The sequence below is a fragment of the Myotis yumanensis genome, unplaced genomic scaffold (genome assembly GCF_028538775.1).
Source record: "Myotis yumanensis isolate MYYU_CA2020_CCGP unplaced genomic scaffold, mMyoYum1.0.hap1 SCAF_7, whole genome shotgun sequence".
Taxonomy (NCBI): domain Eukaryota; kingdom Metazoa; phylum Chordata; class Mammalia; order Chiroptera; family Vespertilionidae; genus Myotis; species Myotis yumanensis.
The window spans coordinates 84,103,780-84,130,797 of NW_027223758.1; the positions used below are offsets into that span (position 1 = coordinate 84,103,780).

The 27,018-nt window shown below is 57.1% G+C and overlaps 1 protein-coding gene across 2 annotated transcripts in view; it reads right to left on the reverse strand.

The window, feature by feature from the left end:
• MYO5B (myosin VB) overlaps positions 1 to 27,018 on the reverse strand; it is a 196,325-nt gene that overhangs the window by 35,338 nt on the left and 133,969 nt on the right. For both annotated transcript variants that reach the window (XM_070421140.1, XM_070421141.1), the window contains exons 15-23: positions 25,843 to 25,992; positions 25,004 to 25,101; positions 20,879 to 20,965; positions 15,051 to 15,162; positions 13,833 to 14,044; positions 11,547 to 11,703; positions 10,162 to 10,401; positions 4,971 to 5,204; positions 735 to 819 (exon numbers count right to left, since the gene is read on the reverse strand). In XM_070421140.1, coding sequence (XP_070277241.1) covers positions 735 to 819; positions 4,971 to 5,204; positions 10,162 to 10,401; positions 11,547 to 11,703; positions 13,833 to 14,044; positions 15,051 to 15,162; positions 20,879 to 20,965; positions 25,004 to 25,101; positions 25,843 to 25,992 — 1,375 coding nt within the window. The remainder of the gene's footprint in view (positions 1 to 734; positions 820 to 4,970; positions 5,205 to 10,161; positions 10,402 to 11,546; positions 11,704 to 13,832; positions 14,045 to 15,050; positions 15,163 to 20,878; positions 20,966 to 25,003; positions 25,102 to 25,842; positions 25,993 to 27,018) is intronic.

The window sequence follows — 27,018 nt, forward strand, 5'->3', positions numbered from 1 at the left end:
AGGTTCAAGGCAATAAGGCGATGAGGCCAAAGGTTAGGGGGCTTTTCTCGCACCAAAACGTATTACTCAGGGGGCGGGGGGCAGGAGGGCCACAGGGCGACAGGGGGGAAGAGTGATCTGCTGGAGGCCACACCGAGTCAGGCGGGAACTGGGGCTGGGACCCCACTGCTCGTCTGTGGCCAAGCAGGATGTGGGGGTGACAGCACCCGAGGGGCTGGTGGGTGCTTGAGACAGGTGACCTGGATGTCACCCACAACCCTCTCCTCAGCAAACGGAAACAGACGGCCCCCCGGTAGAAGGAAGCACGGCAGGAACGGTGATGCTAACGAGGAATTTAACAGCAGCAGCAACTCGCCCCTGAGTGCTCACTGCGTGTCCATCACCAGTGTAAGTGGCTCCCACGCAGTCTCTAGCCCCCCTGAGCCTCGGAGCTCTGTGCCTGGATGTCCATGCTGCAGACGGAGAGGCTGAGGATGGCATTGGTCAAGGCCCGCAGGAGGGAGGGCAGAGTCATTCTGAGGGCAGGCCTCCCTGACTCCAAGTCCCAGGCACTATACTGTCCATGACAGTGTGTCTCCACATGAAACGGAGGGCCCTCCTCCCGCACCTCCCGTCCACAGAAGCCCCCTCCCCACTGCAACCCTGACGAACCCACGCTGGCTGGGCGCCTGGGGCGATCGCCGCGGGGAAGAGATGAAAGCTCAACATGAAGACTCGCGCTCTTTGGAGCTTACCTTTCGACTGGCTCAGGATTTGGTGGTTAAGCTGTTCTTTCTCATCTTTCAAGAGAGCGTTTTCCTGCTCCAGGTCTGCGACGCGCTGAAAGAGAGGATCACAGCGCACGTGTTTCCCCAGAAGCTGGCAAAGGCGAGGCTCCTTTTGTGGGGCCTGACTTTCAGCTGGTTGAGTTCAAATGCTCTTTTGATGTAAGAAAATGGAACCAGGGAAAGGTGCTTTCCTTTCCAGGGAAAATGTGCAATGAAAGACAAAGTCTATTAACCATCTGTATACCATAAGCGTCTATAGACGCAAGCGGAGGACCTTTTTAATTAAATTCAAAATATCGTGGCAGTTAACTGGTTAAAACAAGACAGTTATCTCATCACAGTTTAGGGTCTCCCGGTGCCCACAAAACCCCGGTGCGAAGTCTGCTCTGAGGCTCCCCTGCCTTGCTCAGGCCCTCGGCAAGATCCCAGTTGGCTTTACTGCAAAAACTGACAAGCTGATCTGAATAATCACATGGAATATCTAGGGATCCAGAACAGGCAAAATAATCTTGAAAAAGCACTAGAGGATTCATACTTATAATTTTAAAACTTACTACAAAACTATAGTAATAAGATAGTGTGGAGCTAGCATAAGAAGAGACACAGGGATCAATGGCAAGAACTGAAATCCAGAAATAAAGCCCACATTATAAGTCAATTAGGAACGAAAAATTTTTTCAACGAACGTGGCTGGGACAACTGGATTTTCACAAACAAAAGAATGAAATCGAACTCCTACCTCACACCACATACAAAAATAAGCTTAAAATGTTTCAAAGACCTAAAGATAAGAGTTAAAACTATAAAAATCTGAAGGAAACATAGAAGCAAATCTTTGTCATCATCCAGGAGGCACACACTACATCGGAAAATCATTCTTTAAGTGCATCTAATTTGCTATTATTGGAGGCAGTTCACCCCCAATGGCTTCATGAGCGCCTTCAAATTAGTTTGGCAAATCATCGGAATAACTTGCATTTTTCTTTCCTAGATGCCCAAGCCAAGTCAGACGGAAAACAGAGACAGAAGCATCCACGTGGGGGGTACCTTCCACATGGAGCCTAGAGTGGGGCCTGAAGGTCAGGTGGCCAGGAACAGGCTGTCCCCCTGACCTGGCTGACCTCAGGGCCGGGGGTGATGTCACAGCAGGCTGGGAAGGACGCGACCATGGAACTGGGACTCTGCTTCCCCTAACCGCGCTCTGAGCAGGCAGACGGCTCACCACGAAGGTGTCACCTGAGAAGGCTCCCCAGATCCCCCCTGTCCTCGTCACTGTCCTCTGGGCATCCCTTGGAAATGGAACACGTCCTCTGACCAGTCAGAGCCAATGCCTCACCACTGGGTGGGACACGAAGCTCCATTCCTCCCAGTGCACCTGGCATCACCTAACTTTCCTGCGGCCGCCATGGTCCAGGCCTCTGCCCAGACTGCCAGCGGGAGATCCAGGTCAGCGCGCGCCCCCCGGAGACCTCTGTGTGCTGGAGCCTCATTTCCTCCCCCACCTCCCGCCCAGGCTTGATGCGTGGAGGCTGGCGGCCAAGGCGCTGGCGTTGCTGTTCTGAGCCATACATCAAAGTGGCACGGGGAGCGTTGCCGTTCCTCCTGCCTGAGCGGTTCTGGAGGTGGGCCCAGAGCCTGCGGTCGGTCCAGCAGACAGACAGCAGGAGGGACGGTCCCACCCTCGGCTCCGCGTCCCCGGGGGGGGGGGGGGGGGGGGAGACAATGCTTCCCCAGTCACACCTCCCGGGCACTGGCCACCCCGCCTTCCCAGATGCCTGGCGTGGGGAGTGTGCTGGCAGACACGGCAGGTGACAGACTTCTGCAGCCAAACGGCCCCCTTTTGCGAGCTGTCAGGGATGCGGACGGCAGAAAAGGACACTTAAGAACCAGGAGTGTTCCCCTCAGCAGGATAAATGGGGCGGGGGAGGCTTGACTCTCACAGGCAGTATTCCTGGGAGTGTCTCCTCTCAAAGGTGACCTGGGACAGATCGCCAGAGCCAACGCTGGGCAAACCTGCTACTGTCAGGCTCATGGCGCCCGGGGAAGTGAAATGAAACGAATGTCCCACCTCTCCCAGCTCATCTTTGGGGACACAGATGTAGCGCTGGGCTTTTGTTTTCTCTCGACTTAATCTTTTCAAGTTCGGTGTTTGCACTGGAGAGCGAGCCAGATGCAAAGGAGCTGGTAGACACCGTGGAACGAACAGGTGGACGCTGACAGTCAGGAAGGCTCACCGGCCACAGTTGTGACCGCATCTTAGATGCTGCGTACCTACCACTCAGCAGACAGGACAGGCCCAGGGGCCCTGGCCTCCCGCAGCCACGGCAGGGCAGCCGCAGCCTGACAATGAGGATTGTCACGGTAGGGAGCCCCAAGTTCTCAGATGCCGGTTCCGACACAACATGTGCCGACAGAAATTCCAAATCCATCCGTTAAACATCCCCCGGCAGTCGGCTCGCTCAGCGCCGAGCAGGCCCTGGACAAGCCAGGGGAACCGCCGTCTGGTTACTCAGGGTTTGCCAGGACCGGACTCAGTGCCTTTGACGAGGCCCCGAAGGTGGAGGGGGAAACGCCAGCCGCCCCCTCACACCCCGGGCCTCAGGAATAAAGAGGCTCTGGAGGCCGTAGAGAAGGGATACATTCTGCTTCCACATTTTTCTCTTCCTGGAGAGAGGCGGACATTGCACTTAATGAATCGTCTATGCCCGTGTGTGCTCCTGGTACCAGCTTGGGACCTGCACGTTTGGGGTCAGGGAAGGTGCCTCGCTGGTTCTGCCTCGGCATCGACTGTTCCCATGCTCGAAGCGTCCTCGAATTTCTTCTTCCTGCCAGTTCCAGACTCTCATTGTCTGTAAGACCTAGGTCAACGCACTCCTAGGACACAGTAACACTTTTTTTAAAGGAGAGGGGTAGGGTGTCCATTTCTCCATTTTGCTCTGCCCAGGGAGATTTTTGTAAAAAATCGCAGGCTCCCCCGGATGGAGATGTGGATATTTAAAAGTGTGCTGAGCCCTGGCTGGTTTGGCTCAGTGGATAGAGCGTCAGCCTGCAGACTGAGGGGTTCTGGGTTTGATTCCGGTCAAGGGCTCGATCTCCAGTAGGGGGCGTGCAGGAGGCAGCTGATCAATGACTCTCTCTCTCTCTCAATATTGTGTTTCTCTCTCTCCCTCTCCATTCCTCTCTGAAAGCAATAAAAATATATTTTTTAAAAACAGTGTGTTGAGCCCCCAGTCACAGTGCCCTGGGGCAGCCAGGCAGGAGGCTGGGGGTTGAGTCAGGGCTCTCTGTGGGGTGGAAACGGGAGATCCCACGTTGTGGATCTGCTGGGTAAATGGATGTCCTGTGTCTTATCTGACTGGCCCCCTGAGGGAACCCCCTTTTCCCTTTCTCCCAGCGGCACCAGTCTCAAGTCTCCAGTTCTAACCTGGCCCCTTCTCCTGCCTCAGACGCCCCTTCTTATGTTTATCCACGTGGAAGGGTTACCATCCACCTGTTCCTAAGGGTCAATGGACAACAGGTGCCATGGTTGGCAGGTGACGGGCTGTGGTCCCGTGTTGCCGGCACAATACACTTCACCCCAAAGGATGGAGTTTCCTTCAGGCCTCCTGGTGCGTCAGTCCCATCACTGTCGAGCGTGGGAGAGAGGAGCAGGGTCCCGGGTCCGTGACAGCCTCCCACGGCAATTGGGGCAGCCCTGGTCTGAACAGCTCTCCCGGGAGTGGAGAAGGGAGTGTTCACATCCTGACTTTGGAGATGGGTGTGGGGGTCCATCCCAGGAAGATCTATGTTATGGGGCAGAGAGCACACCTGCGAGCACCCCGACCAGAGTGGGCGAGTCAGACGGAAACCATCAACACTGAGACGAGGCAAACTCCCCCAATGGCGAGGACTGAGGACGAACAGGGGCACATAGAGGCTGCCTGTCAGCCCTGCAGGCCACGCTGAGAAGAAAGCCACTACCTCTGCACGTCCCCCTGCCAGCGAGGACTCAGGCCAAGGGGTGGACTCGGAGACCCCAAAGCCAGCGTGTGCACCCCTCAGCTCATGGCAGAAACTCAATCAGGACTGAGGGTGCCTGACATCGAGCACAGAAGGACGGTCAGCATGAGGACAGCCCCCGAGAGGCCACCCCACGGCGTGAAGGAGCATCGCCTGGAGGGGATGCACATGGCTAGCACCCGCCGGCCGCCCCTCGGCCCGTACCTTCCTCAGCTCATCGTTCTCCCGGCTGTGGGCGTCCTCCAGGATCTTGCGCTCGGAGTGGGCCCTCTGCAGCTCCGTCCGCAGGCTCTCGACCTCCTCCTGCAGCCGCAGGCCCACGTCCCCTCCGGGGCTCTGCTGGTAGTGGGCCAGCTCCTTCCTCAGCTTCGTCACCTCCATGGCATGGGCGGAGGCGGCCGCAGACAGCTGCTCCGACAGCGTCTTGAACTCTTTGTTCTGAGGGGAGACACAGGGAGAGGGGGGAAGAGGCGGAGAGCAGCATTATCTGGCCAGAAAATACATGAAGGCGATTAGAAATAAAAAGGACGGTTCAAGGTGGAACTAAACCTCACAGTCCCTGCATGCTTGTGCCTCCTGGCAAGTCCCTGATGATATTCTTTGTGGGGCTGGAAGAGCGAGGGGGAAACAGAAATCACCAGCACGGATGCTCAGGGGGTGTCCAGGGCAGTGCGGTGCTGAGCTGGAGGCAGTTGGCTTTCCACGCCCGCGGGACAGACCCTGGGCCTGGTGTTCAGGTGGTGGGAATGGCGCAGCTGCTTCCCGGTCCTTCGCGGCTCTGCAGGATTCCCTGCTGTCACCCTGCCCTCCTACCCTGGGGCTTGCGGCACAAAGAGCTGCAACCTAATCTCTGGCTCGGAGACAAAGGACCCCTCCCCCCCCCTCTCCAAGGAGGCCCCAGGACCCCTCACCACCTGTCAGCTCGCCCTGCAGGGCTCCGGCTCAGAGACCGAGCCTCTGGCAGAACCGTCCAGGCCGCACCCCACAGGTCACGTGTCCCCTCAGTGAGAAGCACTCACCCCCGTGGACCTGGTGCAGGTGTGGGGGGCCGGGGACATGGACGCTGGCTGAGCTCACGTGGAGGGAGCACTGAGGGCCCAGGCCAGTGTCGTGCACCCGTGTAAACGCGGGCAAATCGGTGCTGCAGGAGCCGAGGGTCAGCGGGCAACGTGGAGAGAGAAGTGGGGCTCCCCACTCAGCAAATAGTCACAACGACCGCCCACGGGGGCTCCACGGAGAATAGAGCTACTGGCTAAAACACCAATAAGCTGGGCATCAGGAATCAATGCTCATTGACGCCAGAAATTAAGCTCCCCGGAAAGCAGTGAGGAGCAGAACAGCTGTTGGACCCATTTGCTGCCACGCCCGCCATGGGACCTCACGCCTGAGACGCCCCTTCCTCAGGGCAGCGCCGCACCCGGGCTGCCGGGCAGGTGAGCGGCGTGCGAGCTGGACTGGAGCGCTCTTGTGCCCACAGCCAGCTACCCTGTGCCGTGCTCAACCCGACAAGCTATACAAGAGCCTCGTGGTCCCCGGCCCGGGGGGAGGGAGGAAAACCATCACAAGACAGTATGCAATGTGAGAAGCCACACATTCCACACTCAGCACCAGCACTCAGTGGGGCGCTTGCTCTGGGGCAGGCTCTGTACTACCTGAGTTCATGTATTAACCCATTCACGCCTCAGAAAACCCCTATGTAGTAAGGCTGACTCACAGGCCCATTTCACAGTTGAGAAAACCAAGGCCAGGAGGCCAAAAGCTGTGACTTGTCGCACACTGTTTTTCAAATGTAGATGGACGTTTTTGTAAGTCACAACCATCAGCTAATTTAACGTATTTGCTGAGGGCATGCTACGTGTACCGAATCAAATTGGTTCACAAGGCTACTGACTGAATCCGTTTGTGTATTTTTTCAGATAAAATATATTTAAATATAGCCGTATATTCATAAAGGTCTAAGAAACTTGACCTATAAAAAATTATAGGTGTGTGCTGGCCAGTGTGGGTCAGTGGGTTGGGTGTCATCCTGTGCACCAAAAGGTTGCCAGTCTGATCACCAGTCAGGGCATGTGCCCGGGTTGGGGCTCAATCCCCAGGAGGGGGCATGCAGGAGGCATTTGATCAATGCTTCTCTCTCCCTTTCTCCCCCTCCCTTCCTCTCCTTCTCCCTTCCTCTCTCTCTAAAAATCAATAACAATATTTTAGAAAATAATTAAAGGTGCAACTGGCCTAGTCACTCTACATGTTGTGCTTAAAGCAAAGCCGGAGTGGTAGAAAGCCAAGTTCATAGGTTACAACATTTTGGCTGAAAAATGTCATACCACAGGCTTCAACCAGGGCTGCTGTAAAAAATGGTGGTAGAAACGGTCGCTGTATTCATTGCTGAAGGATACTGTGAAGGATGTGGCTTATTTTCTTCGCGTGTCATAAAAACCCACAGGAAGCGTCAGCACCAAGGACAGCGCCAGCCCTCCTCCTCCTCCTCCTCCTCCTCCTCCTCCTCCTCCTCCTCCTCCTCCTCCTTCTCTTTCAACAACTCCAGGGTGACCCTACTTCCCTCTGCCTGTTGTTTCCTTGGAGCTCGGTGCCAATGCTGTGTTTCCCTAGTTGAGACATGAGCTTTGGGGGCCAGCCTTGCCCTGGGTTTACTTTTCAGTGTGTTCCCTTGCTGGCGTCTTGGCGGTGGGGATATGGTTTGAAAGTGTCCGCTCCCGCAAGAGTGGGACTCACTCCTTTAGCCACATCCTGGCATCATGCATCGCTGAGATCTAGGCCGATCCCCCTAATGAACTCAGGGCTCAACTGGAGATTGGCCATGACCCCAAGCTGTCAGCTCTGGGTGCAGGTATAACAGACAGAACTCAGGCCTCCCTCCATCCAGCTGGGAGTTCATCTACGACCCTGTGCTGCTGTGAAAAGTACTTTGAGACGCTTCACTTAAGTCAGTGATGGCAAACCTATGGCACGCGTGTCAGAGGTGACATGTGAACTCATTTTTTTGGTTGATTTTTCTTTGTTCAATGGCATTTAAATATATAAAATAAATATAAAAAATATAAGTCTTTGTTTTACTATGGTTGCAAATATCAAAAAAGTTCTATATGTGACATGGCACCAGAGTTAAGTTAGGGTTTTTCAAAATGCTGACACGCCGAGCTCAAAAGGTTCGCCATCACTGGCCTAATTCATCCCCGGCACACGTATGTCCTCTCCTCTGCCTTAGGAAGCCTGTGTATCAGGGGAGCAGCCTGAGTTGTTCCAGGCATCACAGAAGGAATAAGAACCCATCCATTCCAAACGGCCGGCCCTTCTGCTAAGAGGCTGTGATAATTCACGAACCTCTGAAGAGCTGGTGCCATGGATTACATGGATGCCCCTCCCACAACAGAGGGCCACGTGTGTTCTGTGACGCCGGGTCACACGCCCGCTGTGAAAGGCCAGCCAGCCCAAGGACAATATTGTCTGCACTGGTCGGAGGCGGCAGAACATGCTGTGGGACTAGGTGGCCAAAGTTTAGTGCGAGTCGTGCTACTTACTCGCTGTGTGACCTTGGGCAGGCTATGTAACCTCCCTGTGCCTCAGTTTACCATGTGAACAATATTAACATCTCACAGGGTTATGGTGAGGACTTAATGAGTTCATATATGAGGACAGTGACTGGCACACAGTCGGGCAACATGGGGAGGGGTACAAGGAAGCAAGATCCCATCCACCCTCCCCCTCTCCTCTGACCACCCTCTGCACACAGGCACCCTGCCAGGGAGGTAGCACCTGCCACCACTCGCAGATGCTTGCCAAGCAGGAATCGCAGGGCAAAAGCTCTGTTTAAAAATAGGCCTTTTAAATCTGCTTCCCTTTGATGTTCAAGCACGTGAACTGTAAAATACCAGCTCTATTTTTAACCTCTCAAGTCGACTCTGGAAATCAGCAACGCCAGTGCAGGGCTGACTCCTGGAAACCCAGGGTGCGGCTGCGCCAGCAAAGCCTGCTTGTCCCCCGGACTATACTTTGCTCAGAAGGTTCATTGGCAAAATCTGACCCAATTATCTCTTCTGGCCAGAGAGTAACAGCACAATAGCAATCGTGGAAAACGTGGCCATGATGAGAGACGGGGTCTTCTCTGCGCTGGCATTTTCCCAATGGCCTGTCCCAGGGACCTGGCCTCTCCTGTCCACCCCTGTCCCTCCAGGTGGAGGCGCTTCTCCGGACCTGGCACATCGCGGCAGGTGGGTGCCGAGTGTCCTCTACCCACATGAGCTTTCTGTCTTGCTTGCCAATCCAGACACCCAGTGAAACTCACAGAACAGAAACATACAGTCTCTTGTCAGATTTTTTTTTTTTTTTGCAAGCAGAGAAGCAGGCACATTTTACTGCTCTCCGCACTGCTTCTGGGCTCTTGCTCTGGGCAGCTGACTGGTGTAAGTGGCTCATTTATTTTCTTGCCCGATTGGGGTCATGAGAAGCTTAAAAATACTTACTGTAGAGAAGGTACAATAAAACCAAGTGACCTCCAAAGCAATGCCTGGTGGCCCCACTCTAACTCTCCCTCTTCCTCCACACCCCACACCATGCGCACTAGTTGGTTCTCTCCCTCTCCCTTCTCGGGAGAACGGCGGGAGCCTGGTCCTGTGGTCGCCCTAACACCCCGCACGAGCACAGTAACAGTGAGCCCACTCTCAATGCCACCGGGAAGGCCTGAAGCTGAGTGGCGTTTGGGCTGAAAACATCAGCCTCACCCTTGCAGCTGTGGGATCCGACCAACCTGGGTCGAAATGCTGGTTCTGGAACTTGCTAATTCTGTGACCTCGGCAAGGTACTTGATGTCCCTGATCCACAGTTTCCTCATCTGTAAAATGACCTCATGGAGTGGTGGGGGGGATCAGATGAGAGGGAACATAAAACACCCATCCCAGGGCCTGGCACGTGGGAGGCGACCAGAGAGTCCCAAGGGCAGTGGGGGCTGTTGGCCCCATCGGCACAAGACTGCTCCCTCGTAACCCAGCATCCAACGTGTCCAAGTCACCCTCTGTTCATCGAGCTCGACGAAGTACGAGAAACAGCCCATAAAGCTGCTCTGAAGAGAGAACGAGGAAGACTGGCCACTCGGACACCAGAAGGTGGGTGCATGGGTGTGTGTGCACCCTTCCACACCTCATCTTTCGCTCTGTAAGGCGACATAGGCTCTGGGGATTAGGGCATGGACATCCTTGGGGCTGCTAGTCTGCCTACCATAGTCGTAGCCACTCCTGCTGACAGGGTGACACCCTGGGGACACGTGCCCGCTCTTGGGTCCCTCCCTGGCATGTGGTTCCCCGAGGAATCCGTGGGTCCCGGTCACACCTGCCCCCGGAGCACGCACCACCCGCAACCCTGGGTGGGAGCTCGAGGCACCCACCTGGTCGTCGATCTTCCGCTGCAGCTGGACCACCTTGTTCTCCATGCCCACGTTGAGGCGCTTCAGATGCTCTGCTGAGCGAGCCTCGATCTTGAGGGCCTTCAGCTCCTGCTTGGCCTTGAGCCTCCGGAAGGCGCACTGGATGACGATGGCCGCGCCCCGCAGCCGCAGGAAGTGCCTGCGCGCCGCCCAGCCCCGCACATGCTTCTGGATGACGGTGGCCTTGTGCTCCTGAAGGACCTGGCAGGGGACAAGCACACACCTGTGGGTTCCCACTGCAGGACGGGAGCGAGAGAGGCTCACGCAGAACCCGGGCAGGTGGGATGGAGCCACGGTCAGCCTAGGTTTTGGGAGGCACAGAGAACAGGCCTCCCTAAGGCTTAAGCTTACACGGCTGTTTGTTTTATGAACAGGTCCGCAGCCTGCATGGCTGTAGGGAGGTGGCTATCAAACCACAGCTGTGGGGGTGAGTTGGTGGATGGGCACGCTCGGACTTGGGGCCACCTAGCCAGGTAGCTCAGCCTCTCTGGGTCATGGCCTGGCAGGGAGGAGGTCAGGGTCCCTCTCCTGACCTTGCCTTGCTGGGTTTAAGGCTCCTGGTCTGTTAATAAAGGATCTAGACCTGATGATGCCTATCACCCCACTCTCGTCTGAGCGAGCCCAAAATGGGTCACTGGGCTCTGCTACAGGCTGAGTGTCCCGGGGAGGGGGGGTGAGAGGTGACTCAGCTTCCCCAAGCATCTCGGCTGTCAGAGGGGAGGGGTACACAGGTGTGCACCCTTCCTGGCTGTGGCGGTTCATCTTGTGTCAACTGGCCGTGGGAGCCCAGGTTAAGCACTGTTTCTGGGTGTGTCTGCGAGGGTGTTTCCAGAGAGGTGAGCATTTGAGAAGGTGGGCTCAGCAGACTGCCTCCCAGTGTGGGTGGGCACCCCCAATCCACAAGGGCCGAATGGAACATAAGGCAGAGGATGGAGAATTTGTTTCTTTTTCACTGTTGAGCCGGGACATCTCATCTTCTCCTGCCCCAGGGCGGGGGGTGGGGTTTGCACCAGGGCTCCCTTGGTTCTCAGGCCTTCACACCTGGCTGAATGCCGCCGCCGGCTCCCCTGGGTCTCAGCTGCAGTGAGACGCCGGCCTCCACAAGCACTGAGCCAAACCTCAAACACACACACACACACACACACACACACACACACACACACGCACATATCTCCTATTGGTTCTATTTCTCTGGAGAACCCTGGCCAGTGCACCTCCTCATGGGACTCTGGGTAGAGTTCCATAAGGACAGAGTTGTGAAATTACTTAGGAAAAACCAACATTCATGGTGGTGACAACTCATCTGCTGGGGCTGAGGTCTGAGTTCGCACCCAGCGTGCACACACCTGGCGGTAGATCCTCCGTACGAACATGCCCCGCGTGCAGGCCTGGATGACAATGACTGCTCTGCGGACCTTCCGGTAGGCCAGGCGGGCCCTCCGCATGCGGTACTGCTTCTGGAACACCACGGCCGCCCGTGTCCTCCGCAGATGCTCGGCCAGCCTGGGGAGGGAGAGGGTGGGCCTGCTGACAGGGTGCCTGAGCTGGTTCTGAACGGAGCCCCTCCCCCTGGGTCAAGGTCACCCCAGGTCAAGCCGGGTCTCCTCCTCTGACTGATGGTAGCAATGCCTTGGGCACTGGACATGCAGGCTCAGAACAGAATTAGCCTCTTCCTTGTAACTCCAAGTCTTCCCACAAGCCCCAACCTGTCAGCCTGACCACCTGACCACCTGTGCCCTTCCCCTGCCCACTCCCCACCTGCAAGCCCCTCGCTGCCACCTGGGCACATCACGTGTTCGCATGTCTGTCTGTCTCTCTGTGCCCTGGGCTTACCAGGACTGGAGATATCAGGGGCCGTGTCTCAGTTGTTCTTGCACCCCCTGCATCTAGTGCAGGGCCTGGCCCGGCAGGCACTTGGGAAAGGTTTGCTGAATGGACAAGACCCTCTCAGGCTGCCCGTTTCCTGTCCCCCAGCCCTTTCTGCCTGGGTCGCACGGCATGAGGACACTAACTTTGCTGTTGCATTTCCGCTCCCCCCAGGAGGGGTGGGGAAGGGGGAACCCACCCCTCCCGCCAAAAGACAGAACATCAGACTAAGGCAGTGGTTCTCAACCTTCCTAATGCCGCGACCCTTTAATACAGTTCCTCATGTTGTGGTGACCCCCAACCATAACATTATTTTCGTTGCTACTTCATAACTATAATGTTGCTACTGTTATGAATCGTCATGTAAATATCTGATATGCAGGATGTATTTTCATTGTTACAAATTGAACATAATTAAAGCATTGTGATGAATCACAAAAACAATATATAATTATATATGTGTTTTCCGATGGTCTTAGGCGACCCCTGTGAAAGGGTCGTTCGACCCCCAAAGCGGTCGCAACCCACAGGTTGAGAACCACGCTGGTCTAAGGCTTCTAACCTCCTGAAGGGCCTGGGGCCAGACTCATAGCCAGCCCTCAGCCGGAGACTCAGAATATTAAAGTTGGAGGGACTTGGACTTACCTAATGCAGCCCCGAGGAGGCACAACCCCATCCAGCTCCCGAGGTGAGCCTGACTCCCAGCTCCCCGCCCGGTTCCCCACGTGGCTGGGCCTGCGTGTCCACTAGCACGGAGTCCCCACAGGGAGCTCAGCCTCAGGCAGAGCCACGCAGGCCTGTCCGTGAGGACGGGTGGCACAGGTGGCCGTGGTCACTCAGTGTTGCTACCACGGACAGTCCTCTCATTCTACAGCTTTGTCCCCGAGGTCGTCCCCAGCTGTCTGGAGGTCACAGAGGCCTCACCGTGTCTGGTTATGCTCGAATACACAGCCCCCTGCCGGACCGGAGGATGAGCAGCAGCGAGCCTCGGGGTGTACGGTACAAAGGACCCTGCTCTGGGCATGCGACTCGGGGGCTCATCATGTTCATAGTCCAGCAGAGGAGACCCCATTGCATTGGCTTCCAACACAAGACCTTCTGGCAATTACTGCCACTTCCCCAGGGAGATCCCGAGGGCAGAGGTTCCTGGCTGCTCCTGCGAGTCCGTGTCAGTGAGACGCCCAGACCGTGTTAGCGCTCCCTCACCCAGTGACCCCATCAGAAGGGGAGCATTTCAGAGCAGGAGGCTTCTGGGCAGGCGTTAGCCGGGCGGCCTGTGGTTACACAGTCCCCTCCGATGCTGACTCAGCGCAGCAACTCAAAGGGGCCCCAGGACTTGCCAGCCCGACTTTTAAACTCCCAGGGGAGTCTGAAACTGTGAGTGTAAACCTGAAGCGGGGTGTAAGCCAACTGTGACAGAAAGGCCGAATTTATCGCTGTTTCTAAAAGAAGATCATTTCACTTTGGAGCTTAAGCAAAAGGAAGGTGGTGGTTTGGGGGCACAACCAGCCAGTCCTAGGCTAGCACTGGGGGGATGACTAGGCTGGGGCGGGCAGGAGACCTGGGAACTAGACCTACTCCCTCAGGTGGGAGGGGCATGGAAGAGGGGGGCCCAGCTGCTGGGAAGAAGTCAGGGTGCGGTCCGGGCCCAGCAGGAACCTCTCTAAGGACAGAGGCCCAGAAAGGCCACCCAGCTAAGAGAGCCAGTCCCAGGACCCTGCCGTTCACCCACAAGCCGCTGCCCAGATGGCCCCCGCGTGGCTCACCTGCGGGCCAGGTGTCCTCGGCAGTACCTCTGCAGCGTCAAGGTCGCCCCCTTCAACCTGCGGTACTTCACCCTCTGCAGCCAGCCCCGGACGGTCTTCTGGATCGTGATGGTGGCTGCCCGGAACTTGTCGGCCCGAAGCTTCTCCAGGTAGGCTACCTGGCCTGCCCGGAAGAAGATCTTGGTGCGGCCAAACTGGAACTTGTCCGGGTCCTTTACAAGGCAAGGAGGGCAGCGGGCTCGCCATCAGGGAGCAATGAGATGACGCGCCCACTGCCCTCCCGTGCAGAATTCCCGGGCGGAGCTCACGGGCCCTGCTCCGTAGGCCCACAGTCACTCAGCGCTCACGTAACCCACGGCCGGGCCCTGGGCGAGGGTCCAGGATGACAGTGAGCAAGACGCCTGCCCCTTGAGCAACTGGCATGTGAGGGCAGACAGACAAAGACCAGGTATGTGTTCAGGTGAGGATGGGAAAGACAGAGCTGGGGTTGGGAGGGTGGGTTGGGGCTGTTTGAACAGGGTCACCAAGTCAGCCATCTCGACAGAGGTGACCTTGGAGCAAAGACCTGAAGGAACCGAGGAAGCAGCCTAGAGGAGGAGAGTTTGGGAGAGCAGAGCTGATGCAAATGTCTGCAGTGGCAACAAGCTGTGCATGGTGGAGGGACGGGAGAGCCGGCGTGACTGAGTGGGGAGTGAGGGTGGGTGGTGGGAGGAGCCAACCACCAAAGGCCAGAGCATTGACGTGGGGGGCGGGGGCCTGGGGGGCTCTGAGCAAGGGAAGGACCCGATCTGGTTGACATTTTATAAAGATTAGCCCCAAATGGCCAGAGTCAATTGAATAATTTCAGATTGCACATAACTCCTCAAGTCAATTTTATTTAGTTTCAAACTATGTTATGGAATGTTGGGGGGCACAGGACGTGTAATTACTGTCCTAACTGCATCTATTTACGTTAAAATCAGTCGCCCTTCCCTGCGCTCGCCCAGGGGGATGAGGAATGCTGTGCGCTGAGCTGGAAACAAAGCCAGCATGTAACCCAGGCAGGTGAGGGGGCTTTTCCTTTAGTCACTGATGTATGACAATGGACTCACCTCTTGGAATCAGTTCCAATGAGAAGGATGAAAACCCAAAAAGGCAGGTAACCCCCTACCCCCACCCTCCACATTCTCACGGCGTTCCATTTCCCCCAAAGCCCGGCCGCCCGGCCGCCCGGCTCACCTTGATGAGGCTCTCCAGCACAGACCTGCAGATGGCCTTCTTGTCCCCGCTGGCGAGCTCTCTCTTCTTGATTAGCATCCGATAGCGGTTGAAGAAATCATGGTAGGTCCACCTGGAGGGACATAGGTGTATCAGGTGACACATCCTGCCTCTCGGCCACAGGAGGGCCAGGGGGTCCCCAACAGTGCCCCAGGGGGTCAGTATTTCTGAGGGCACTTCCCACATCCGGTATCATGGTTATTAGTGTCCTCACTGGTCTTATTTTTCCTTATGAGCTTGTAATTTCTCTGGGAAAATCATTAGAGCAGCATTCCACAGGGCTGAAAACATCAAATGCTCTTCATTAGAAAACCTCCCACTGCTGACAGTCCTATAACTCAGGGAGGCCACAGGCTAAGGAAATGACAAGAGAGCAGGGCCCTGTGACCGCAGACACCGTGGCGGGTACCGGAGAAGCTGGGGTAGAGAAGGAGAGGGGCCTGGCTCGGACAGTGGCCAGCCGTGTGACGTTCGGCGAGTCACGGCTACACGTCTCACCTCCCCTGCCTGCAACATCCAGAGACTGTCACCCACCTCGCACAGCACCTCCCAGTGCGCCAGTAGCCAGGGGGTTCGTGGATGTGCAGTGTTTGGAAAGATACAAAGCTTCCTGAAGATCGAAATTACGTTCCCTTCCCGCCTAAGCCCCTCCGCTTCCCTGGGGTCCCAGTCAGGGCCCAAACGCTGTACATAAAAATCGCCTGTGGGAACGCTGTGCCCCAGCTGCCCAGTGCCCAGTGCGGGCGGGCGGGCGGAGGATCTGCATGTGCCACCTCCCCTCTTGGGTAGGTCTCGGGAGGGCACTGCCTGGATGGGACCAACTCAGAGAGTCCTGCAGGACCTCACAGCCTCTCAGACCACATGCATGACATTAGGCCACAGAGAAAGTCCCTGAGGTGGCGAGTCAGGAGCTCATAGGCCCCTTAGAAAACGGTGAGGATCCTTCCGCTTGTCAGGTCAGGGTGAGGTGGGCAGCCCAGCGCCCACTGCTCAGTCCCATTCGACTTGGGCCCCAGATGCCTAGCGCAGAGGTTTCCCGAGATCACACCCACACGGACGTGAGGGGCGTGCTTCCTTTTGGTCCGAGACGCTTCGGGAGCCCACCAGCCTTGCCAAAGGTGTGAGGGGCCATGTGCCCGGTCTGAGGGGGGGGCCTGGCTCCTGAAATGGTCAGACCCTTCCAGGTGACCGCCAGGAGCCACCCAGGTGAGAACCCTGTGCCTGACTCAAGTGCAAGGACAGGAGCACGGCTCTCAGGCCAAGGAGCCAGAACTGGAGGCTGCAAGACCCCGAGTAGTTACCACACTCCAGACACGTGTGACATCGTCCTTCCCTGTGGACCTTCAATAACAGGGCTGAGACCCTGTGCGAGTTTAGTCATGACTCAGCAGGAAAGCCAATCAGGCATTTCTGGGGCCTCCATCTCCGTCTACAGCCCTGAGCCACTCAGTTCATGGGGCGGGGGTGGGAGGTGGGGGGGGGGGGGCATCTTTCCAGAAAGCACACTGAGGTTTTTGTTGTTTTACGTAAACGAGAGGAGATAAATGAAGGAAAACTGAAGATGTAGGAAAAGGTGCTTTTAAAACTAATGATATATATATTTTATTGATTTCAGAGAGAAGAGAGAGAGAAACATCAATGATGAGAGAGAATCATTGATCGGCTGCCTCCTGCACATCCCCTACTAAGGATGGAACCCAAAACCCAGGCATGTGCCCTAACCAGGAATCGAACCAGGGACCTCCTGGTTCAGCTGTATCTGGAGCAACAGCTACTGAGCCACATCAGCCGGGCAGAAAAGGTGCTTTTTAAAAAACACAGACACTGCACACTCAGGAGTCCCACACACACACTGTCCTGGGTGAGTGGCATTTGCTTCACGATTCCTCCGGGACACAGAGCTGCTCTGAGCCCCCGACGAGGAGACGGATGACTGGGCGGCCACAAGACACGAGGGGGGTGGGAGCCGTGATGGCGGACCAGCCCCTCTCCCGGACAGAGCATTCATCACGGTGCTTTATGTACATGATAATGGACATATTTCTTAGCCACTGCTGCACAGTTCCAGCTGAATGATTCATCTCCATTCTAAATCAGACTCACAGAGAGCACATGTCCTCGGAGGATAAAAATAGACAGGTGTACGGAGTCCGGGGCGGGTGGGGAGTGCAGAGCGCCGCTGGCCGAGGGCTGCGTCCGCCCTCTCCGGTGTGGGGCGGTGGGGTACTGAGCGCGTTCATGTCAGAGCAGGGCTGAGCGCTGTGCCCAGGCCTCGGGGCTGAGCGCAGGGACTCCGCCTGGCAGCCCAGTGGGAAGCGCGGCCCTCGCCTGGGCTCCTGGGAGAGCCCCCGGGACCGTTTCACCCACGGCCTGCGCCCCAGGACTGCATTTTCTTCCCTTTGCCCTTTTCCTCGCGGCAAAGGATATTTCCCTTTGGCCATGGAAGTGGGAGAAAAGCAGGAAAACGGTGAAAGTTCTAATTCCCCTCATCGAGGAAGCCGCAAGGTTTCCTTTGGGAACAACTGCAGAATTGTGCGGTTACTTGACAAGCGAAAGCAGGCGCCATCGCTCTGCTGTGCTGGTCTCTGCCGCCAGGGGGTGACCCACCCACTCAGGCCCCTTGGGTCCCAGACGTTCTCTCCACTCCAGGCCCCAAGTCGGCACACATGACGGGTGTTACCAGCTCGATGGACCCGGGTTCTGTAGAACCTCTGGCTGCATCTCCAGATACGGCCCACTCGCCAATTTCCTGGAGGAAGCAGGCCAGCAGGCAGCACTTTTTTAAAAAACCCAGTGATGCTACTCGGAGATCCAGCGCGGTTACCATGGCTGGCAGCCGGGGGGGGGGGGGGGGGGGGGGTAGGCGATGTGGGAGTCAGCCAATCACAGGGTGGGAGCCGCCCGCAGCCCGCCCCTCACCACTCATCCTCACAGACAGATGCCATGCTGGGGCCCTGGCCTGGCATTGGGGGGCGGGGGGGGGGGGGGTGAAAGGGACTGGGACCTACATGAGATACTATGGATGATTCCACTCCGCCTCAGTACTAGCAACAGCGCCGCAAAACCACGGTGCCTCTTTCCAAAAGCTAGCTTTCAAAAGGTGGTTTGGGAAGGAAATCCTCTCTTCGAGCCTTTTGCAAAGTCTGCTAAGAACGTGAACGTGAGGAGGAGGTGCAAGGCAGTGTCCTGGATCCGAGCCTAAACCTCGAGACCACAGCTCCAAGGAACATCTGTGATATCCTATAGTCCTCCCTTCCTTCCCTACGCGTTCCACAACGCCACGATTACAGAAACAAAAGGTACAGGTGCCCTTGTAACTATCTGCTGGGAAGAAGCCGGAGGCAATTAGGGAGGCAGAGAAAGGCATCCATCACGCCCCTACATGAGGCCCAGCAAGTGGGTGGGCACCCCGGCTTTGCTGGCAACTCTGCTGGCAGCCAGATGGAGTGAGCAGTCGGAGGAGCCACTACCTCCAGGGGCCTCAGAGCCTGCAGGAAATGCGCCCTCCCAGCTGCCACGCCAGAGGCGGTCTGATGAGGCGGAAAGCACACCTGGCACCCAGGATGCTTCGCCGGGGGGTGGGGTGGGGGCGGGGGGCTGGACTGCAGGACTGGAGCCTCTTCCCGAATCACTGGACGGGAAAAGCAGGTCTGGCTCCTTCCACCCCAGGACCCGGCCCTGCCCCTCACTCCTCTGACGAGCCTGAGCTTGGATGCCAATGCCTCGCTGATGTGGGGCCGTAAGGTGCTTGGCAACGACCACCCAGCGGACAGAGGAAGGTGGTCCAGCCTCCCGGTGGCCTTGAGCTGCTCCCTTCCTTCTCTGGGTCTCATGTGGAAAAGTCCCTTGACATCAGGATGTGCCCACATCTGTATACAAACTGATGCCAGGTCAGGCCACGGCGCCCTTTCTGCCACCAACGGCCGCCTTCTATCTCCCACCTCACGTTATTTCATTAAAAAACAAGATGCTGGTCACGACCCATTAAACTGATTTCTGACCCACCCACAGGTGGCAATGGGTTTTGAGGGATGCTGGACGGAAGGTGGGGGCTAAGGAAACCTTCCTGGGAGCGGGGACAGAAGAGCCAGGGGCAGGAGGGGGGCCGCCGCCTGTGGTGTGTGGTCTGGAACCGGCGGCTCGGCGCTGCTGAGGCCCTGTCTCTCTCTCAAGTTGCATGAACTGCACCTGGTCTGAACCCTGTGCGTGGAGCAGTCGCTGAGAGGCAATCCAATCGGCCAGAGCACGGGGCTTTGTACTCGTGGCCTGGGCCCCAGTCCCTCCATCTAAAGGCTGGAGCCCGACAGTCCAGTGGCGGAAGGAAAGCCAACTTCGTCCAACCTTGGGTGTGGCTCGAGCATCAGTCCTACAGCTTCAGCTACTTGTCTTCAGACCCAAGTCCAAAAAGGAGACGGAGCCCAGGACACTCCCTGTCTTGCTTCTAGGCAGGGGGATGGGGCTGGAAGGGAACAGCCCCCCTCACAGCTGGCGGAGCACAGCCTCTGAACAAAGCCGAGACCGTGACCACCAGGCTCTGCAAAGCTGCCTGGGTGCTGCAGCTGAGTGACAGCTCTGCGCTTTCCGGGTCAAATGCAAATTCCAGCTCCAGCAGCAGCTTCCTCTCAGGCCCACGGCTTGGGAACGATCGACCGGAAGCTGTTTCTGTAAGTGAGCCCTGCGCGTGAAGCGGTTCCTCAAGGCCATGGGAAGGCGCAGGTGGAGATGCAGGGGGGCGGGGGAGGCACCCCCCCCATCTCCTGACACATGGGACTTCTCGGGCACAGGAAAACCCCACAGGCACAGGCTCCGGCCTGCGACAGTCCCTGCTCAGGGCCACTGCACAGCCAGTGTTTGCTGTGACCCTGGTGCGCGGTGCGCTTTTTCGAGTGCTGGTTGGTCGCCATCCCTCCCCCGCGCCCCCCCCCCCCCACCCCATTCCAGGCACGTGCCACAGCATTGGCACAGCTTCAACAGACACAGGGTGGCCACAGGGTGGCTCCATGCTCATCCCTGAGGCAGGTTGGGTCACAACAGCTGTCCTTTAACTCAGGTTGTATTTTCCACCAGAGATTTGATTCTATATTGAAAGGTGAAGGAGCCCACCGACAGACGAACGGATAAGCGAAGTGTGGGCTACACATACACATACAACGGACTGTTACTCAGCCTTAAAAAGGAAGCACGTTCTGACACACGCTACGACACGGGTGGACCCTGAGGACATATGCTCCTGAAATAAGCCCGTCACAGAAGGACAGACACTGTATGACTCCACTCATGCGAAAGCAGCCCGGCTTCCAATTGCCTCCGGCTTCTGCTGAGGCAGAAAGTGTGACGGTGGTTGTCAGGGGCTGGGGGAGGGGGGGGACGGGAGTGACTGCTTCATGGGTACAGAGTGTCAGTTCTGCAAACGGATGCAGGTGATGGGTGCACGGCAATGCGAATGTGCTAACGCCACTGAACTGCACACTCAGAAATAGTAAATATGATGTGTGTTTTACCACAATCAAAGGGAAGGAGGTAGGGGGACGAGGTGGGAGCTGAGTAAAGGAGAAATCTCCTTTGCAAGCGGCCAGTGCATCACCCAGACCAATGCCAGGTTGAAATCTGAAAGCTGCCCCGAGGATGTCGCTGGCGACCCCCACACTTTTCAGACCAGACGGGAACACTCGTTTCCACCAGCGCCCTGCCTGGCCCTCAGTGCTCGGGAACAGTTTGAGGACCTGTTTCTGGCGGACAGCCCACGAGAGGGGCCCTGGGTGCACCAGGGCGTGGCCGGCGGCACGTACCTGGACGGGTAGCCGGCTGCGCTGATCCGGATCGTCTCCAGCACCCCGCACGCTCTGAGCTGCTGTACCGCTCTCTTCGGGTCAAAGCTGCGGAACCACGAGACAAGCAGTGAGTGGCCATCGGGCGAAGCAGAACCAGAGCCGGAGAGGGAAGCCCACCCCCTCCCGCCCTGCGCTGTCGGCCCTCCTGCCACTGAGCACAGCCAGGTGAGAAGCAGAGTGAGGATGCGGATGGGCAGCCTCACGAGCCATTTCAGCATCTCCGCTCTGCGCGCATCCTTCTTTAAATATATTTTTATTGATTTCAGAGAGAGGAAGGGAGAGGGAGCGAGAGAGATGGAAACATCAATGATGAGCAAGAATCAATGATGGGCTGCCTCCTGCACGCCCCCTACTGGGGATGGAACGCGACCTCCTGGTTCATAGGTTGACCAAGCTGGGGCCCCGGGAAAGGCATCTGGCAAAGGATTTTTGGACAGCTCGAATCTTTGTCCCTGCATCTCGATGACCTGGAGAAGGGACCCTCTATGTCCCTTCCCTCCCCGTGGGGAGGGTGCAGGAGGGAACCGGCCCTGGAGCTGCCAGGGTCAGGTGGGCAGAGCACTCTCTCCAGCTCCGGCTCCTCCCTTACTCAATGGAGTGAGGATATCTGCCAACTAAAATCCACTGGCTGCTGTGATGATCAGGTGACGTAAAAGGGGGATGCCATTAGGAAAACGAAGACACGATACAAAGAAGTTACTGTCATCATCGTTTTCTGTTCACCCCCCTCCACCCCTGCCCCCCCGGGGACGTGTAAAGACAAACAGGCTTCTGTGTCTTCATCTCATCTCCCCGACAGCCAGGTAAACTCCCTGTCAAATGCATCTCGCATTCTGTGAGCGAGACTAGGCGACTGGGAGGGAAAACAGCCCTGCTGGTGAACACCCGTTTCCTGGTGAACACCTGGTCAGCGTGGGAGGCCCACGTGTGCTCAAGCAGCACTGAGTCTGGACTGAACAACTACCCAAGATGCACAGGCCCACCTGCTGAACCACAGGGAGACACTGTCCTCCCGGTACAACGCGCAGGCTCCGAGAGCCGGGGCTCTCGGGATGCAGAGCGAGACTCCGGGTGTCGGATCGGTTCCACCCCGGCAGCCATGCGCACTTCACTGATCTTTGCACGGCTGCAGGCTTCCCCGCCCCCCTCGCTGGGCTCTGCAGCCTTTGGGGTCACACTGCAGGGCCCCGAGACTCTCAGCACTGCTCACCTCTGCGACCAGGGGACTGGCCTCCGGAAAACCTGGCGGCTCCTCTGAGGAGCCGTCCCAGATGGTCACCCTCGCTCGGGGCCGCCGCCTCCTGGACGCAGCCATTCTCGCCCCTCCCGCTCCTGCCCTTTAGGAGGCAGTCACGGCTATGCCATCGCCAGGTGACTCCTTAAGGATAAGGGACGGATCTTCTCCGCTGTCACTCCACCTGTCCGAGCCCAGTGCCCAGGGAGCCACAGAGGTGAGAGATGTTTGTTGTTGTTTAAATAAAGGAGGCGGCAAAGGGGACTTGTACACAGGAGATGCTATCAAAGCATTTAGTGTGGGACGGCGGCTCTCCATTGGGGGTGGCTCGGTCCTCAGGCAGCATTTGGCAACGTCTTAAAACACTGCAGTGTCACATGGTGGGGGGGCTACAAGCATTGGGCAGATAGAGACGGGGTGCCAAGCTCCCCACAGCGCGCAGGGCAGCCCACAACCAAGAATTCCCTGGCCCCACGTCAGTGGCATCAGGGCTGAGAGAGCCTGGCGTGCGGGACGGGCGGAGGGACACGGCACTCTCCTGCGAGGGTAGCGTCAATAACGCTACATTTTCATCATATAAATAAGTTATCTTCTTGAAGTCATTTATAATTGTTGTTTAACCTCGACTAGCAGACGAAGAAATGAGACGGAGTAAAGGACTAGCTTGTGATTGGCCGAACCGCGGGGGCAGAGCCCGGACTGGAGTCGAGGCTCTGCGTTGGTTCAGTCCTCTCCCCGCTTTCTTTACTGGGGGAAGATTTTTTTGGTCCAAAAGGCAAAGGAAGGTCTTAGACAAATGGGGTGTTTGGACCAGAAAGTCCCTTTCAAAGTCCCCAACTTCTCTCCTTGGGAACAGGAGGCCCAGCAGGAACACAGCACGAGGCGGCGCCAGGCTCTGAGGGAGCTGCCCAAGGTCACGGCGGCTGGGCCCATGCTGGTCTGCTGCCCAGCCTCCTCTCCTGCTCCTGCCCTTCACACATAATCTGTCTTTCACACATGCCGCTCTGCTAGCCGCCCCTTTTCTTCCCACGTCAGCTGGTAAACAGATGCCAGGGGGGTGGGGGCCCTGAGCTAGTCTCAGACGCTGGGGGAAGGAAGACAGTGTCCAATCGGCACCCGTCACGGAAGGCTGACTCAGTCCTGTCTCCCAGCCTTTCCAGCACGAGGCCCGTCGAGTGCGAGTCAAGCTTTATCGAGTGAGAGGAGGCAGAGGCAGCTCAGGCATTCACTCTGAGAGTCAGAGCTGCCAAAATAAATTACTTCACAGAAAGTGATTATGCGAGGACCCAAAAGGAAATCAGAAAGATGGGAAGGAAGTGCTTAACATTTTTTAAAGAATGTGTGTTTCTGGCCAGAGGAAACAAGCATGTGAGGAGGCTCAGGTGATGGAAGAAGAGGCTGCAGAGGTGGGACCATCGAGGGCTTCGGGCAGCCCTCCAGGCAAGAGAGGAAGAGGGTCTGAGACAAGGTGATGCAGGAAGGGAGGCCAGAGGGAGACCTGTTGGCCTCCGTGGGATTCTAACAATGATTGCACACTGGGAGGAAGGCAGGAGGAAGACCCAGGGGTTATGCTGTCCCATATGGCAGCCACTAGCCACCAGTGAGCATCTGAACGTCACTGAAATGAAATTAAGAATGAAATTCAGCTTCTTGCCTGGCCGGTGTGGCTCAGTGATTGAGTGTCAACCCATGAACCAAGAGGTGACTGGTTCAATTCCTAGTCAGGGCCCATGCCCGGCTTGTGGGCTCGATCCCCAGTAGGGGGCGTGCCGGAGGCAGATCGATAATGTTTCTCTATCCCTCTCCCTCTCTCTCTCTCTAAAGTCAATAAAAACGTACTTTAAAAAAAAGGATTCAGTTTCTCAATCACACTAGCCACATTCTCAGCACCCAAGAGCCACACGTGACCAGTGCTACCACGGAGGACAATGCCGAGGACAGGGCGGTCCCGTCAACACAGGAAGCGCTATTGGCCGCACTGGTCCAGAGCGACTCTCGGGTTTCTAGTTTGCAAGATTGTCTGGTGGGTGGGTGAGACGCCAGGAAGCGGTTATGCATTCACCCCAACAGAGACCACATGAAGAGGAACCTGGCGGGGAAAAGGTGGGGTTTCAGACAGGCTGAGTGGGGGGTGGCCCTGGGGCTGCCGTAGGCCTGCAGAAATGACGGTCTGGGATTTGGCAGAAACCAGAGAGGGACAAAAATCTTTAAGTATCGGGGCTCTCCAGATTCGGGTAGAATCCACCGTGTGAGAGTGGACAGAACTGGAAGAAAACGTTCAAGGTCGGCACAGAGGCCGGGTCTGGACCGGAGAAGGCTGGGGAGTGAGGGAAGGCGAGCGAGTGTGGATGGCCCCGGAAGCTCAGCGGCAGCGGGGTGAGAGGAACAGGACCACCCGGGTGTGTCAGCACTCCACAGGTCACCTGAGGTCAAGCTGCCTCAATGCTAGGAGCCTTCCCCACCACTCCAGCGAGCCTCTGTGTCTGAGCTGGACATTCACCGGCATTCAAGGTACACTTCCACGTGGTTCTCTATCGGATTCATGTATGCACCCTCCGTGACACCACTGTGAGCGACCCGGGGAGTGGGTGGGGACTGTATCTTCCGACCCCCTGTCTGGGCAGCAGACAGGTGACCCTGGGAAATGTCTGTGGGCCTGCACTCAGCACAGAAACCATGTGGGGGGCGGGAGGCCAGCCATTCACCCCAGTGGAGACTGCAGACCCCGTGCGGCTGTGCCTGCGGCTCCCTGTTCCTCCCGAGCCCCTAACCCCTAAGGAGGCGAGGAGGCTGGGCTGGAGGGACCTGACTGGCCGACCCCGAGGGCACAGCGCGGGCCGCACACTCACTGGAAGGGGAGCTTCTCGTCGTTGGGCTTGATGCAGCGGACGTAGTGCGGCGTGGTGGCGTTCAGCGTCTCCATGAGCAGCTGCAGGGAGGTGCGGAACTGCGGGGACAGAGCAGTGCCTGGTCATTGGCGCGTCTTTCACACGATGCATAATAAGCACAAAGGCGCGCCCACAGCAGTGGCAGTCACTGTCACTGCTTTGATTATGACTGCGAACCCAGAGGACAGGAAGAAACTCAGAGCCCGGGGTCCGACTCTAGCTCGGACCCTCCTCCCACCGGGATGGCTATAATCAGTCCCTCCTGTATTTTGGCCTCAGGGTTCCTGGAACCAAATGGGGAGAGGCCACCCCCGCTGTGTCTAACTCAGGGTCGTGGATCAGAGGAGATGATGGGCGACCAAGCGCTAGGAGAGCTGATCACAGTGCCTGGAGGCCTCGGACCCCTGATCTGGGCCCCGGGGCCTGCACACCGGTGCCCGGCCGCTGGGAATGGCTGCATTTATATGAAAGTCCATAATAGGCAACTCCGGTGAAACAGGAAGCTTAGTGTCGCCAGGGCTTGGCAGGCACTCCCGTCTCTTCTCTTGGGAGACATGCTGGACATGACATGCCATGAAGACTGAATGCCCGCCTGGGGCTACAGCCACCCTTTCCCTCTCCTGCTTGCTCCCTGTAGAGAAGGTTTTGCAGTGTCCTTCTTCAAACAGCACAGAAAGACTGAGCCAGTGGCGGGCTGGGATACCGGGCCCCCTGGCCTCCCTCTGACGTGGTGGCCCCCTCATCTCCACAGGCCACCCTGCCCGGCCCCGCCCACAGCGTCCTGCCCCTCTCGGGCTGACCTGGTGGCCCACGGTCTTCTTGTGCTCCTTGTTGGAGGCTTTCAGCGGGGGCCTGGAGGAGCGGACATTGATCTTGGAGCCCTTTGCAGAAGTGGAGGGGGCAGGGACAGAGTCCTTGTCATCGTGAAACAAGTCAGCCACCAGGGGGCACTAGAAACAAACACAGGGAGAGCACTGCAAACAAGGCCGCTTGGACCTGAACTTTGCTCAAACTCGTTCAGAGTAGCTCCCCAGTATATATCCAAGAGGAGTGAAAACACATGTGAAAACTTGTTCGCCACTGTTCGCAGCGGCCAGCAAAGTGAAAGCAACTCCGACGATGTCCATCGGCGGAGAACCGGATACACAGAATGTGGTATGTCCATACGGTGGACTGTTACTCAACAACATAAAGGAGTGGAGCCCTGACACACGAGACAGTATTATTGGATCTTGTAAAGCTATGGAACGTCCCTGAGCCCTAACTCAGTCACCACACGAAGGCTTTGCAGAGCATAAAGCCCGAGCCGGGCGTAGCCTGGAGGCGCTGAGATGAGCGTAGAGGAGAGAGGGCTTCCCTGCCGCCCGCCGGCCGAGTGAGCAGGAGCGAGCACTGCCGCCGGTCGGGCGTGTTGGTGAAACTGGGGTTACTGGCCTGACCGGAGGGAGGAAACCCCTTCAGCTTTGCCCCACGAGCTGGGACATTCTGGAGAATTTGTATTTTAGTTTAAGAGCAACATGTGCTGCAGGTCCCTGCTATTGAGACTGCGTTTGAAAGGGCGGGCTCTCCGGGATGGAGAGGGAGAGGGGTGGGTCGGGACATTAACTCTGAGAAAGAAGGGGTAGGATATGCATTCTACTCAGAATGCGTTTTATAAACTCAGTGAACGTGGAAAGGCATCTCGTCTGACCACAGGGCTGAAAGACCGTGTTTGACCTTGGGCTGTAGGCAGCAGTCCAAGACCAGGCCAGAAATAGCAATTACTGCACCGCCCACCCCACCCGCCACCTGGATGAGGGGCTGGGCCAGACAGGCACCTGAGGGGCCCACCTGTGACCCAACCTCCAGTCTCCATGAAAAGCAGCCGCCTTGACCAAAGATTCATGCAAAAGAACACACTTCTGAGTGAGGGAGACGACGCTTTTTCTTTAATTGCCTAACTGCACACAGGCCTTTACAGAGCTATTGCACAGTCC